Consider the following 16729-nt stretch of genomic DNA (forward strand, 5'->3'; position numbering starts at 1 on the left):
ATTGCGGCCAAAATACACCCCCACAAATGTACGCTAATTGATTGTGTAATCCTGACATTAGCAGCTATGATTTCCACCTGCGTTCGGTTTTGTGCTATCCAAAAAAACTGCTTTCAAAACACATACCAAGCCGGTTTTCAATCCAACACTAATTGAGTTTCTGACAAGCCGTGATTAATCGATGCAACATCGTGGAGTGCCGGGACGGAGGAGAAGGCCATCGCCACTGTGGTCGAGTTATCCAGCCCCTAAGCTGTGCAAGCATTTTGAAGGGAAAGAGGATCATCCAGTGACGTATGAGTTGGTACGAACACATTTGACGTTCGCATTTGTTAATGTATGTACGCCCAAAAAACGCCTCGCCACGCCTGCGTTTTTCCATCTCCACCCCCGTCAACGCCCAAAAACGGCCTGTTCTGTCAATCACATTTGACATGTCACTTCCTGTACGCTATTTGATGAACGAGACAAAAAAAACTCGCAATCTGCCGTACGCACATGCGCAGTGTAACACCGACGCATGCGCGGTTACTCAACATCGGAACGCAACAAGCGTACTGCCTGTAACGAACGGCTCTGAATCAGGGCCTAAATTTCAATAAAAATGGGAAAAATTGGGATGTTCTAAAACCTTTGATCAGTATTGTCTGTATGTTATATGTATCTGTCCCTCATGTGTTAGGTACATGCCATCACTTATATAGCTTTTGCATTCTACTTTTTATCACCACTCCTTGGGAGAGATGCACTAAGCCTTAGAGAGTAATAAAGTGGAGAGTGATAAAGTACCAACTAATCAGCTCTTAACTGTCAGTTTACAGCCTGTGTTTGAAACGGAATGGGATTGAAATGCCGGTGGCTGTTTAGCCGCCAGATCAAATGCTGACAGCGAATGCCCGACAGGATCAAGATCCCGACAGGGGAAGGTAAGTACCCTAACCTCCCCTGTCCCCCCCCCCCTAACCCTAAATCTCCTTTAGTGGTGCCTAACCCTAACCCCCCCCCTTAGTTCCTAACCCTAACCTACCCCCAGGGGTGCCTAACCCTAGCCCCCCCTTACCGCTCCCTAAACCTAACCTTCCCCGGGTGGGTGCCTAACCCTAACTTCTCCCTGGGGGTATTTAACCCTTCCCCCTAGGGGTGCCTTACCCTAATCCCCCCCAAACCTAACCCCACTAGACTCCCAAATCCTAACCCTCCCCCCCTGCGGCTAACACTAATGTCGTCCCGTACTTACCTTTGTTTGGGATGGCATCCTCAGCGTTCCGGTGTCCGGCATCGGTTTTTCGATGGCTATCATAAATCCCTAGCCGGCATTCCGCTGTCGGGATTGTGACTACATCCCGTTTGAAACATCACAGTTAGGAGGCTTAGTGCATCTCCCCGAATCATATCTTACTGTCATTTTGTCTTATGTACCCAAATGTCATTTTGTCCTCTACTATTATTTTGCCTTTATTTCTGACAATATCACAGTATGTGGCTCTGAGTTGTATTGCCTCTTTTGTACTGTATTACTTTGCATTGTATAATATATATATGTTATGAAACTCCTGCACTATTACATAAGACCCCTACAGTCATTCTATGGAGGGTCTTGTGCTTATAACAACCTTGCGCTGTTCCCATAGTGTTAGACGCACACACCGGTACCTAGCCCGCTGCCAGGTCTTATAGATCCAAACAGTAGGGGCTTATGCAACAGATAGGAGTTCACTAGGTAATAACTGGAGTAGTAAGCACCAGTAATTTGGCATAGACACAGTTAACTGAAGAACTGACACTAGTTTTATCCAGTACACTGGAATAGGTAGTAGCAAGGGTATAATATACAGACAGAGGATATGGACATCATGTAGACTAATGCAATTCTTGAAGTGCAGCACAGTATTTAACCACAGATTAAAGTAGTACCGTGTTTCCCCGATAATAAGACACTGTCTTATTTTTTTTTTGGTTCCAAAAAACACCATAGGGCTTATTTTCGGGGTAGGTCTTATTTTAACTAACATTGACAGCAGTGCCCCTTATGCAGGCCCCCCCTGTAGCAGTGCCCCTTATGCAGGCCCCCCCTGTAGCAGTGCCACTTATGCAGGCCCCCTTGTAGCAGTGCCCCTTATGCAGGCCCCCTTGTAGAAGTGCCCCTTATGCAGGCCCCCTTATAGAAGTGCCCCTTATGCAGGCCCCCCCTGTAGCAGTGCCCCTTATGCAGCCTCCCTTGTGTAGAAGTGCCCTTTATGCAGGCCCCCCCTGTAGCAGTGTCCTTTATGCAGGCCCCCTTATTGCAGTGCAAGCCCCCCTGTAATTGATCCCCCACCAGTACAGTACGGTACTTACCTGAGTCACCGCCGTCCGGGATGTCCCTCTCACTTGCGCGCTGACTGGATCTAACAGGATCCAGCAGGCGCGGGCGTACAGGATCCTCAGTGCGCGGGTGACGTCATGACGTCACCCGCGCACTGCATGACTGGGAATGCTGGTCTCTGCAGCGTTCCCAGCTCAAAAAGAGATTAAGGTAGGTCTTATTTTCGGGGTAGGACTTATTTTAGACCGGGCTACAGAAGTAAGGGTAGGGCTTATTTTCAGGGTAGGTCTTATTATCGGGGAAACACGGTAGTTCAACCAGATCTGCACCACAATACTAAATGCAGTAGCATTGGTTAAACACAGTCACTATTATTGAAGCAGCATAGCATAGCAACCCAATATAGCAGGGGTTCCCAACCACGGTCCTCAAGGCACACTAACAGTCCAGGTTTTAAGGATAACCGTACTTAAGCACTGGTGATTTAATTAGTACCTCAGTTATTTTGATTTAACCATCTGTGCTCAACCATGGATATCACTAAAACCAGGACTGTTAGTGTGCCTTGAGGACCGAGGTTGGGAATCACTGCAATATAGAAAAGGATTCCAGCAAGACACAGGTGGATATCAGCATTTAATCACTGCACAGTTCACACAGCAGTATACTATGGAGTATATATCAGCAGAAGTAATGCACAGTAGTGAAACACTTAGCTGAGAAAATCCTTCAGAAGGACAGCTATGATATTAGGAACAGCAACCATGAACAGGGACCGAATGATCACCGGCAGGAAATGTAAGGCTGGCTGTAACTTAACGGAAGTGTGGAGCAATGAGAGCAAGCCCTGCAGACAGCCTCCTTGATGAGTGAATGGATTGTAGCTGAGATGCACGCAGACAGACAACGTCTCAGCTGTTTAGCAATAGCCAGGACTGGAATTAAAGACATAAAGCAGCGTCTCAGTCACCTAATATGGCCGGGGCCTGCAACCAAGATGATCTGCGGTAATGGATCATAACAATATATCTCTTTTTTATCCCCTAACATATCGCACTATTCCCACTACCCCCCCCCCCCTGCAGTCACTTAACATTTTGGTCTCCCACCTCTGCCATTCATTGCCTCCTTCCTTGTTCTGTCCAACCGGCTAACCAACCGGACCCTGCAGTGCCCATTCACATCCCCCTTAGCGGCTGCAGAACCAGGGCAATGCTGCACTCATCATTTGTTAACTCTTGGAGTGGGTGAGTGGTCTGGGGCTTGACTTCCACCAGGCCTGCACTCCCCTCTCATTGGGGTCAGTTAACCACCCTCATCTGCTATCTGAAACCTACCCAGGGGGCTCATTGCTCTACTATCAAAGGGATACCCACGCTCCGCCAATGGTGCATTGGTCAGTGCTGGCACGGCCACTTATTGAGAGTTCCCTACTATATATATTTTTCTATATATGTATTCATACACCCCTTCTATGCATGGGAGTACCAGATGATGCTCTCGCCTTAAATGTGTTTTTTTCCTCCATCACTCCTTCTATGATATTAGCTCCCTATACAAGTTACCTTTCAAATTGGTCCTGATACTACTCCACTGTGCTATTTGCCAACATCTACTCGTGTAGCCCGACCTAACCATGGCGCCTAAACATGTTATGAATGTCGGGGATCCGACACCCAGAAATCCCTGTGGGAGAGAGGAACAGACAAGGTGGAAAGAAATGTTAATTATTGTCCCGGACAACTGGCTGAACGCCACACAACACATGGCTAACCGCCGGCAGAAACGGTTTTAGGTCGATGTTACGGCTGAGGCTGATGGTGCGGCAAGTTGCCGGAGATTATGCTGAGTAGAGTGGCTTGAGGCCGATGTAGCAGCTACTGAGCCAATGGTGCAACTCGTGAGTCGATGATGCTGCAAGTTGCCAGAGATTTGGCTGAGTGGGGTGGCTTGAGGCCGATGTAGCAGCTACTGAGCCAATGGTGCGACTCGTGAGTCGATGATGCTGCAAGTTGCCAGAGATTTGGTTGAGTGGAACGGCCTGAGGCCGATGTAGCGGCCACTGAGCCGATGGTGCGACTCGTGAGTCGATGGTGTGGCAAGTTGCCGGAGATTTGGCTGAGTAGCTGAGTGGAGCGGCCTGAGGCCGATGTAGCGGCTACTGAGCCGATGGTGTGACTCATGAGTCGATGGTGCGTCAGGTTGCCAGGGATTTGGCTGAGTAGCTGAGTGGAGTGGCCTGAGGCTGAAGTAGTGGCTACTGAGCTGATCGTGCGACTCGTGAGTCGATGGTGCGGCAAGTTGCCTGGGATTTGGCTGAGTAACTGAGTGGAGCGGCCAGAGGCCGATGTAGCGGCTACTGAACTGATGATGCAGGCTGTGGGTCATGGCTGCTGGAATGGCTAGGAGGCCGGGAGTGCAGGCAGTGGAAGAACGGCTGCTGGAATGGCTTGGAAGCCGGGAGTGCAGACTGTAGACGAATGGCTGCTGGAGTCCGGGAAGCAGTCAACGGTGAAGTAGCTGGGAGGCAGGAGAAAAGCTGACCATGCTGCAGAGCCGAGCGCTGAAATAAACGCTATAGCCGGCGAGGCAGCAAAAGTCCAGTGTGTTTAAATAGCGGAAGGACTCATCAGGTGACATGGGAGGCCCAGGTTCAGACGTCTGGATCTCCTGGAGGTAGGTCCAGTGGGAACAGGATCAGGAGGATCTTGAGCCATGTACAAGTCCTGGACTGGACTTGTAACAAAACATCAGAACGATCCAGCTGTAGTTCTGCCTGTTAGCTTTTTCATGCCCTCCCCTTCCTTGCAAGGATCTAAAAGTAGATCCACATAGGACAAGAGCTCTAAACAACTATCCATGCTCAGCGCACCATTTGAACATTCTTCTGTAAACTCAGCAGAGCACTGTTGCCGATGATGCTCCATTGACCCTAGGCTCCATGAAACAACTACTAGCCTCTTTTAAAGCAGATATTTCAGGAGACTTCAAGGCCCCCTACAGACTTCCCAGCAGTCAGTCAACAATCTAGGGAACTGTATTGACCATCTTGAACACAAGCTTGAGGAAGTAGTTAAATCACATAATGAATCAATCGTCCTTCATGACGAGCCCCAAGCAGAAGTTACAACCTTGCAGAGTAAGGTTGGTGACTTGAAGGATAGGTCAAGATGCAATAACATTAAGATTTGTGGAATACTAGAGCCAATGTCTAACACGGATCTTAAAGAATTTGTAACGGACCTTTTTATGAAACTACTTCCCATAACCCCGACCACTGACTATCTTCTGGATCGCATTCATCATCTTCCCAAGACATTTAAATGCGTCTCCATTATTTTCATGTCAAAAAATCAAGTCTCTGAGCAATCCTCTACTTCTGCCTTAAGAGACCTCCAAATATTTGGAGACCTCTCGGCAGCAAACGCTAGCCCTCCACATGTCTTTTTACCCGGTTAATATAGCCCGTCGGGACCCTGACATTCCCTACCAATGGGGTTTCACTACAAAGCTAATAATTAGATGAAATGGCTCAACATCTGTGATCTCCACTTCAGCTGACGGTATTCAACTTCTAGTATCCATCCTGGAAACAGATTGCTTCGGATTGGTCTACAGTAAGCACCTCTACTTTGATATCCTTTTGCTGTGTCATCATAATTATTCTCATTGTTTTATTGCATTTATTTGTTGTACAGTATGTTTTCTTTTTCTGCAATGTTAGCCAGTTTTGTCAAAGTTGCTGCCATAAGCTGATTTACCAACCCGTCTTACTACTATGTATTTACTAAGTTATGCTTAGTCACTTCGTCCCGGGTCATTGCTGCACACCGTATGTGCACTTGTCTGTGATGCCTATTATTGTATTGTTATCTATTTCTACATTCATACTGGCACTATTATCTCTTGATGTCTCCAGATTACTTCTGGCTAATGTTATTTAGGTAACTTGTAATGTTATCCTTATTCTCACCGGAGTGATGGAGATCATTTGCTGCCTCCACATACGCCAATGTGCGACCTTCGGTGGTGGCCCCATGTTGCTCTTTCACAGATCTATTTTTGTCCCTTTTTTTGTTTCATACCCCTCCCACTTTTCCTGCATTGTTTCCCCTCTTTTTGATGTTAGAACGATTGGTATTGTTTTATTGTCACTAATTCATAGTTTCCCCTTTTTCAGGTACACATGTTCCTTTAATAGTTCAATATACAGTATTTGTTTATTTTGATTGCTATCACAGAGTTTTTTTTCCTTAAATGCTGACGGGCTCAATTCTCCAAATAAAAAAAGATTGGCCTCACATTATGTTGTTAAACTCAAAGCTCATATAGTAGAGCTCCAAGAGAGTCACTTTATTCAAACCTCTCCCCCACAATTCTTCAATGCTAAGTACCCCCATTGCTATATGTCAAACGGCCCCTACAAAAAGCAGGGGTAGCTGTCCTTATCTCTGCCTCTTGTAACTTAATTTTAGATAATCAGGTGAAGGATCAAGAAGGCCAGTTTTTGATACTTACCGGGCACTTAGAAGATAAGCCAATTTTTTGGCTTCCTACATTCATGCTATAAAGGGTCAGTCTTGGTAATGGGGGACTTTAACATGGTCCTCGATCCCTCCTTAGACAGATCTGTTTCTAGCACTTTAGGGCATATGAAAAAAGTAAATTTGATCGCTATGATATTTGTAGAGCTAAACACCTTACAGAGAGATTATACCTTTTATTCCCATGTTCATAGCTCCTATTCACATATTGATTTTGCCATTTCAGATAAATGGACCCTACAACAAATTAAACAGGTATCCACACAAACTTTGCCCCATCTAATGATAAAATTTGTTGTAAACTCCTTAAAGTACGAGAGGAATAGAATGCTTTGGCTTTGAAAGAGGTTCATAAAACTTTTTAATATGTCCAGGGAGATAGGGCAGGAAGTTTACTTGACAAGAAATTGAGAGGGAAATTCAAGGGAAAGCGTATTAGAGTAATCACTAATCTGAAAGGCACTAGGGTTTCTGATCATTCTGAAATAACAGATGCATTTGCGACCTACTATTCCAAACTGTATAACCTGGCAGATGACCCCCTGGCTCCTCAACCGACAGTGGCAAGGATAGATACATTCTTAAAAAATATCAATTTGTCTTCACTAGATGTCGACACACTTCACTCTCCTGAACATCCATTGTCGGTTGAGGAAATTGGGAAAGTCTTGATGGGTATATTAATAAAGTTTGCAAAATGTTTCAAGGACTCTGATCCTAGCTCAGATTTTTGATGAAGCTTCAACATGTGGCTCCTTCCCTACAGAAATGTTCGAATCGAGAATAGTTGCTTTCCCTAAACCAGGTAAAAACCCCCACTTTGCTTCCCAATTATCACCTGATTGCCCTTCTCAACACAGATGTCAAAATTTATGTAAAACTTATAGCAAATCATATACTCCCCCTTCTTATCCATTAAGATCAAGTGGGATTTGTCCAGGGAGACAGTCTCTGGACAACATGAGGAGGGTTATTGATATTATGGATGCCCTCTCCGCATCCGATGAGCCCCTTTTTTGTTGTTGCCGGATGCGGAGAAGGCATTTGATAGACTCCACTGGGGATATCTTCATGCAGTTTTGCGTAAGTTTTGTTTTAATGGTAGAGCTCTAACCTCAATATTTTCTCTATACTCTAACCCATTGGTCAGAGTGTTTGTTAATGGTATGTTGTCCCCTATACCATATGACCAGTGGTACATGCCAAGGCTGTCCCTTATCCCAACTGGTTTTCACATTAGCTATTGAGCCCTTGGCCGAGACCATTAGATCAAGGCTCTGTTTTGCACAGACAAAATTTGTTTGTTTGCAGACTACGTCCTTTTAACGCTTACTGACCAGGAGACAATCTCTACCTCATTTATATATCCGGATTTACATTGCTACCAAATTGCAAGCATACTCTCTCAAATTGGGTTTTGGTTTGTAAAAGAGAGCCCTAAGACGTGGGTTCTATTGGAACGTGGTATGGTCTCCCCATTCCCATTAATTGACTGCCTTTGGCTACCCCATCCGTTAAATTACATTTATTTGCACGGTTGGCTCCTTTTCTAGCCTCCTGTAAAGCATTTGCTGGAGTTGTCCTCTAGATCTATATATATTTTTCTCCCTTCCATTCACCTCTCCCTCGAGGGCTTGGCCCTTTCGCTTCCAAACTTGTCATTTTCTTCTTGGTCTGCTATGGGAGTGCTTTTGTTAGCTGAAGTCACAACCATGGGTAAATTGCTACTTTAATCCCAAATTCAAACGCAGTTCCCTCTCAGCTAGGGAGTTTTATAAATATCTACAACCTAGACTCTGGTTATTTAGTGTATAACAGGCCCCACATACAATATCGAATTTCCCTAAATGTCTCTACAACACATTAAGTAAAGTAGATAGCAAAGGGGGTATTACATGGTGGTATTCTCTCATGATTAACCCTCCAGATTTTTAAAAATCATCCTCTATACTAACATGGGAGTCAGTTTTATCTTATTCTATTTCCGAGGAGGATTGGCGCATGGTCTTTCAGACATTCTTCCAATTATCTACTACATACCGTTTTATTTAACACAAGTGTTAATGCATACCATATGGCCATCTCAATGTAACTTATGCTGGCGTAACTGTGGTAATGTTGGCACCCTTCTGCATATAATCTGGTTTTGTCCAGCAATATTGAATCTCTGGTCTACTCCTACTACCCCCACCCTTTATTGACCCTATTTCATGTGTTCCACAGAGATTTATCCAATAATGATCGTTATATAATGGGCCATATCCTTATAGTTACAGCAACCAAAGTTTTGATTGCTCAACACTGGCCTTCTTCATATATCCCAAGTTTGGAAACTATTGAAAAAAATGTACATTCTCAGGGGTAAATTTACTAAGATGGGAGTTCTATTTAAGAAGTGATGTTGCACATTGTAACCAATCAGATTCCAGGTATTATCTTCTAGAAGGTGCTAGATAAATGAGAAGTAGAATCTGATTGGTTGCTATGGGCAACATCACTTCTTAAATAGAACTCCCATCTTAGTAAATTTACCCCTCATTGTGAATTCGAAATGGTGGGAGTTTTGTATTCCTCTTCGGCCTCTAATTCTCTAATACAGTGGTTTGGTTGGTCTGAGTATTTGGAGGAAAGACCTCAAATTTAAACTTTCCCATTTCACCTACTATTCATATGAGTCTTATTGCTCTTGTAGAGATTTTTATATTTTACATCATATTGTATTACAATAATGTTTTTTCTTATAATTTAGCATTATCTAAGTTATCTGTTTTAAGTTTATCTTATATTTTAATTGTTGTAGTGGAGCGTTGTTGCTCTTCTATTGTTGATTTTTTGAAAATTTGTATACCATAATTTGTGTACCTTTCTTACTCCCCATCCCATTTTTATTTCTGTACCCCAATCCTCACCTTTTGTTTTATAAAGACAATAAAAATCTAATATTAAAAAAAAAAAGCGAGATCAGGCAACTACCGCCACTTTAAATTGGTACTTGCTTCTTATAGATCTGCTCTGTCTCACATTCAACAATCTCACTTTAAATCTCTTGTCTTCTCCAACTCCTCCAACCCATACCCCCTACTATCTTCAACTCCCTCCTCTGTCCCCATACTTCTCTGTTACTCTCCTCCCTATCTACTCTAGACTTCATCACCCATTTCACTACCAAAATCAATGCCATCTGCAATACTATGTTCTCCAGCTTATTCCTTCATACCACTACTCTTCTTCACTTACCTTGCTACGTTTTCTGTCTTCTCCCCATCACCAGAGCCGTAACTAGACTTTTTGGTGCCCTGTGCCAGAATGAGCATTGGCGCCCCCTCATTTTTCAAAGGGACATAATGCACCCAAAAAGGGCCATGGCTTCATGGGGAAGGGCCAGGGAAGAGATAGGAGAGGCCAGGAGATGCTGGGGATGAAATAAGGGGAAGCTACAAGCAAGAATGATAATAAACAGATATTTTACAGGCCCAAACAGCACCCCCTGACCTGTGGTGCCCTGTGCAATGGCACCGGCCGCACTGCCCTAGCTACGGCCCTGACCACCACAGAGTATGTAGGCTGCAACCTTAACTCTCTCGCCTCCTTTGTTTTCTCTCCTGATGCTTGCTCTCTTTACCTCATTTCTTCTGACTATGCCCCCTCTTCTTTCAAACATGCCATCCTTACGAAATCCTCATATGACCCTCGACTCTCTCATTAACTAATGTTTAATGTCTCTCTCTACTGCTGCAACATCCTACTCTCAGGCCTCCCTCTCTCCCCACTTTATTCTATTCTTAATGTTGCTACTTGAGTCTTTATGAAGGTGTGGCATCTCAATTGGAGTTGAAAGTCACAATAAGTACTGGGACTTTTCCAGCCAGCAGGAGGGGTGATCAGATCTCTATCTTTTCCAGCAAAGTAGTTCACTCTATGGTGTTCTCGAGACCTGTATTGAACTATTGCTATCTAATATCATACTTAAAGCATTTCAGGCTGTTACCTTCATTCAAACCCCTCGGGTAATAGTGTCCAACTCTGTGATCCAGTGTGCCTCTCATTGAAGTAGGAATCTCTCATGGTCCCCACCCTGGGTTGGTTGTGGGACGTGGTCAATGACCATGCATTGTTCCTGCAGGACATATCTCGCCACACATTGGTCTGACCTGACATCAGGGCTTGCCTAATTGACAACTCATGATTGCCCATTTGTCCTTGAAAGCTTCTTGATATAGAGTAGACCACAAGGGCATGCTAGAAAGTATACTACATTATCAGAAGTACAAGAAAGTCTTTGTGAAATATTAATTATCTTCCCCATATGTAGATGGCTAAATTCCTTGCCAGCTACTGTAACTTGCTTGTACATGTCCAAGATATCTGTGGCAATCCTTGTTTATGTTCCTCAGCCACAGCCACATTCCTCAGCCACATGTGTGGTTGTTCAACTCTAAAGTTCAATGTAAGTCTCATCAAGAGGACCTCTCCAAAACAATAAAAGGAGTTGGCGCCTGGCAGACCTCAGTCCTGGATACAATTGGATAATGGGCCAATGTTGCTTAATGATTCTTCTAAAGCTTGAAGCCCCTGTGTCATAATGTATGGTTATCACCATTCCATCGCCAACCTTTTTGTTGCCACTGGTCCTATCTGGATAGTGGTGCTTTCTCTTTTGTCTGTTAATAAAATGTGCTGACATACTGTATCTTGGATCTTTCAGTCTGCTGTCAATGTATCCGTATTGTTATGTAATACCCTTAGGAATTGAAAAATGGGCAATATAAGGTTGTATCCTGTTGGTGGACTTCTGAAAAAGTAGATGAGTGTGCTGCTGTCTCGGTACACAGTGACATCCAAAAAGTAAATTCTGTTACTTTAGTTATTGCTACTAAATCTAATCTTGGGAGAATTAACTTCTCTTTATAACTTAACATAAATTTATTAGCATATTGAAAATAGTTATTGACCAGAATGTTTTGATAAGTTCAAAGACAAAGTAAATTAGTGGTCCAATGTATGGGCCCTGTACTAGATGTTTTCTAACAGCGTCAATGCTACTAATGTGGGGAATAACAGTGTACAGGGATGAGACATCCATAGTTACAAACTGGGCACTCGATATATGTAATCCTCTCAAGAAAATCAAATGTGTGTTTAATACAGCTGCCCACTTGGCACACTAAATGCTGTAAAAGGTGGTCAACAAACAGTGCTAGGGGTTGAACCCGCTAACTGACACAATTGGGTGACCTGTTGGATTTTCAAGTGACTTTGGTAGAGTGTAAAGTATCGGATATACAGTATATATTTATTAGAGTGAGCAGTGTACACCCAAACTTTGGGGTTCTTGGTTAATCTGTGTCCCACCTCAGATCACTTTGCATTTCTGAGAAGAACCGAGTCCCGAATCTTCCAGCAAGTTCGTAACGCTGAACTAAAAAACGGATCTTGTGACTTTTGGATTGCATTTAAGCCCCTCCCTTGTTATTTCAGGTGCTCTAAAGTGGTCAAAATTGAATGAAAATTACTGGAAATTAATTTTATTGATATTAATAATATCTATAGAAACAGAAACAGGTCCAAGGTACATGATCTTAGCTGTTTTTATCAATTTTTAAATAAATCCAAACCCTAACCAAAACACTTGAGGGTGGTTTTGCCTAAACATAATGATGATTTAGAACCAAAACATGGGAGTCTGCGCACAACTCTCTCTCTCTCTCTATATATATATATATATTGCTATATAATTTTTACTAGAATAAGGTGTAAAATTGTATACAGCAGTTATTCCATCAAAGATGTTAAAAGAAAATTTCTATCATACATGTTGAGAAATGTTGGCGTCTGTGTTTCTCTGCTCAGGAATGGCTGCAAAATTTGGCGTTTGTGTTCCTGATATTTATCATTGTCGTGATGGGAGAAATTCCATATGAAAATAAAATCATGCCTGCAAAGTACCATGGACGATTGGATACATTCAACTACACAAACATTACAGTTGGATACACTCCCAGTACATCCACTACCAAGGACATCATGCAAAGACTAAAAGGTAAATTAGATGAAAATTAGGTGATTACATTTGTGTATCTTTGCTATGATGAAATAATGTACCAAATATAAGCAAAAATTTTGAACATTGCAAATATTCAAAGAGGTTAACAGATAATGGGCTAGAGGTTCCAATCTTATTTGTAAAGCAACAAATCATTTCTTAATTGATTTCATAGCAAAGCAGAAAATAATTTCTAAATTGATTTTATAGCAGCCCACGTGTTATATAGACAGGCAAATGTTTTTGCTCAATTACAAAACAGCCCGTTTCATCAGTGAGGAGGGCAGAAGAGTTACACACAAGGATAACAAATAGAACTGCAACACTTCAGATGCAGACACCAAGGCAAGGTAGATTTGTAATAATCATGTCCAGATTGCTGGACGGTTCTCCCTTAAATAGGGAGCAGACCTGTTACATCAGTACACAGAGGTGATATAGCCAAGTGGAGATCTCAATTGTGCCTGGAGCTCATCTGACCTCACAGAAGTGTGGAGCCACCATGGCATCTGGACAATGCAATAGCATCAGACAATCAGACAAAGGATACTGGCGAGCATAGGCGAGCTACTGAAACTGAACAGCACATGAGAACACCAGGAATCCTACCTGTGCCCAGAGATTGCTTGCCCGTTGTGGTGAGTACTGTTAACACTTGCAACAGCATGCCCCATCTTTGAGGATGACTTCTAGATGCACCGGGTTTGTCTGGAAAATGCAGAAAAACTTTCTGATCAATCTAGGAGCATGAAAATTTTCAACAGGTTCCCGCAAACATTCTTCAAGACTGAAGCCCTTCCATTTGACCAAAAACTATATTAGATTCCAGGATCATTTTCACAATGCATTCTCCCCCACCATCAATCACCAACAGTGAAAAAACAGTCTAATTACTAGTGGCTGGTAAGACATGGAAAACAGGATGAATATGTTGCATTTGTGGAGGTAACAGTAACAATAGAAGGTGCTGAAATGGCTGTGACTGGGAAAAGCCCAATATAGCATTCTGCTAACTTTGGAGAAGAACGTTTTAGACTGAGAAATTTGGTGAAAAGCCAAACCTTATTTCCTGTGTGTAACTGAGGAGCTGATTGATGATGCTTCTCTGCTTGAAACAATCGCAACATGCCTGACTTATTTGGCGCCACTCCCGTTACCTCACCCGAATACTCCCTGACTGTCAATCACACACAAAGTCACTGCGTACGACAACGGTAATGTACCTTGATGCATGCAGTGTGACATAGACACATGCGCAGTTTACTGATAATTTCTCACATAAGTAAATATTGGTATTGCGTACATCCCTGAATCAGGCCCATAGTCACTTCTGCAACTTTATGCTAATGCTAGTAAAAGCCCCCACCTGGTTTACAACTGTGCATCTGAATGTGCAAGGACATATCTTTAGACAACCATTGGTCGCACCATGGACACTTGCATCAACCCCATGCTAGATGCACAATCTCCATCACAGTATGGGCGCTAAAGTAGTGGTGGGAACCGGTCATGTCCAATAATAACAACTTACAGTAGCTGTTGATTGACAGTGTGGCCACACACAGCCCATCAGCGGGCTGCCCCTACAGAAATGGCAGCCGATTGGCTGGCGGCTCGGAAAAAGACGGGAATAACGTGGTTCCTGACATTCACGGAATGCAGCTATATGTGTATATACATATAGCTGCACAGGCCCGGTATGGAAAGGGTTATTAATTTTTTTTTTTTAATCCCTTGGAAGCCTATTGGACAAAAGGACACGATCTACACCAGGGACAAGATGAGTGTGTGTATTAAAGTTTTACTGTCACGGTGTGTCCGTCCTGTGTTTATTTTAATATTTCTTTCACAGGGGGGCTATAGGTAGCAGTGGGCCCTTAATGCCCCATATGGTGGTACTTTTGGTTTTTCATGTACCAGCAGGCGGGGTAGGCTTCCTGTAAAAGACAATATTATTCTAACTTTTACACTGATTGTTGTTAACTCAGCACCCACAGCCCAGGTTTGCTGGGGATAGCCCAAGACTTCAGACCAGCCCTTGGGTGCCCTGGAGAGGAGGGACCCCTTTATTGGGGGGTGCCCACTTCCCCCGGAATCCTCATCCTGTGCTAACTAGTTAGAGGGGATGAATGTTACCCCGTCAAGTGTGTCCCCTGGCAGTAGCATTACCTCCTGCTAGTGGAGCCCAGTGCTGGTTCTAAAAATACAGACGACCCCTACTCATTTTGTTCCCCATATTTTTAGAAACAGGACTAGTTCAAGAGCCCATTGCTGGCTCATTAAATACAGGGGGACCCTACACATTTTTTCTCCTGTATTTTTTTAACCAGGGTCAGCTCAAAGACCCCGGGGCTTGTTATGCCCTTTGGGGAGGGGCACCACACCAATTTTTTTCAGATTTTTTTTTTTTTTACTTTTACACAGAACCATGCACGGTTCTCACTGATCTCTGTCAAACTCACACCTTGTAATGAAACTCACTTTACCTGCAGTTTAACTCTCATGAACTCGCATGCCAGTCAAACTCGAACTAGGTGCCAGTTTGATCTTGTAAAACAACTCACACCCTATTACATTTAGCTCAAAATGTTACTTAAACAATGTATTGCCCCAATAGTTTGATGTATATTTAAACTAGGGATGTGCAGGCTCGGATAGGTTCGAGTTTGCACGCCGAGTTCGGATTTTTCCCTCCAAAAAACGGGACTCAGAAAGAGGCAAAACTTCATCTTGCATGGACAAACATCATCATTCCTGACTTTTGTCCACTCGGCGTGCAAACTATTTTTGTTGGAAGCAGGTACAAAAAACATTCTTTCATTGTAAATTACATTTTTATTTTTTTTTAAGGATTTTTTGGAATTCAAAATCCATAATAGTAAGAATTAACATTTATTGATAAATTCATCATTGAAATTATTAATTTTTTTTAAATAAAATTCAAACAATTAAATTAATTAAAAATAAATGATTTTCTGGACGAATTTGGTTTAGGGCTACCATCAGAAAATGAAGATGTGGACACACTTGCAGATGTGGGTGAGGAAAGTGTGCCTGTGCCGCCATTAGATGTGCCTCCTCCACCTCCTGCAAACACATCACCTCAAAATGTGGCAGGCCCATCACATGGAACGATACAATATCAAGATATTCCTTGTGGGCCTTCCAGGGGCACTAACCAGATTACATATTTGGACATACATAAGTAGTGGCGTGGCCATTGAAAAAGGGGGCATGTCTATAAGAAGGGGGCATGTCTATAAGAAGTCACTCTTGGGGGCGTGCCCGGCACTTACGGACACGCCGGGCAGCCCCCAAGCGCTGCAGACAGGGAGAATAGATGCCGGGCACATGCGCCCGGCATCTACTCTCTGGCGGTGACCGAGTCACCGCACATTTCTGCACCCGCGGGACACTGCGACCCGCTGGTGAAGACGGCACCCGCAGGCTGTGAGGGCAGGGCGCTTTTTCACGCCTTCTGGAGGGCAGGGTGCTTTTTGCCCTCCAGAAGGAGGGCAGGGCGCTGCACCCCGCTAAAACAGCCTAGCGGGAACGAAAGCTCTGATGAGAACGCATGACTCATAAGCGCTGCGATCGCTTCCGATAGTCCTCGCTGTACCAATGTATTTAAACACTTCCTGGAGATGACGTGGCTACTGGGTGGCTCACAATACTCTAATGGGCGTCTGCATGCACAAAGTGATCGCTCGCCAAGACATAGTGGTTGTGCTTATGCCTTGGCGAGCGATCGCTTCCCATGCCGTCACTTTGTCAAATTTGCATGCGCTGGATGTGAGCGATCGCATCTAGTGAGCGGGTCTGAATCAGGTCCAAAGG

General features: G+C 43.7%; 1 protein-coding gene across 1 annotated transcript in view; it reads left to right on the forward strand.

Moving 5' to 3' along the window:
- LOC148542426 (ABC-type organic anion transporter ABCA8-like) overlaps window positions 1-16729 on the forward strand; it is a 246241-nt gene that overhangs the window by 25243 nt on the left and 204269 nt on the right. The window contains exon 3 of the mRNA XM_088468583.1: window positions 12700-12889. Coding sequence (XP_088324709.1) covers window positions 12700-12889 — 190 coding nt within the window. The remainder of the gene's footprint in view (window positions 1-12699; window positions 12890-16729) is intronic.

Source organism: Taudactylus pleione, unplaced genomic scaffold (assembly GCF_031769625.1).
Source record: "Taudactylus pleione unplaced genomic scaffold, aTauple2 ptg000012l, whole genome shotgun sequence".
NCBI lineage: Eukaryota > Metazoa > Chordata > Amphibia > Anura > Myobatrachidae > Taudactylus > Taudactylus pleione.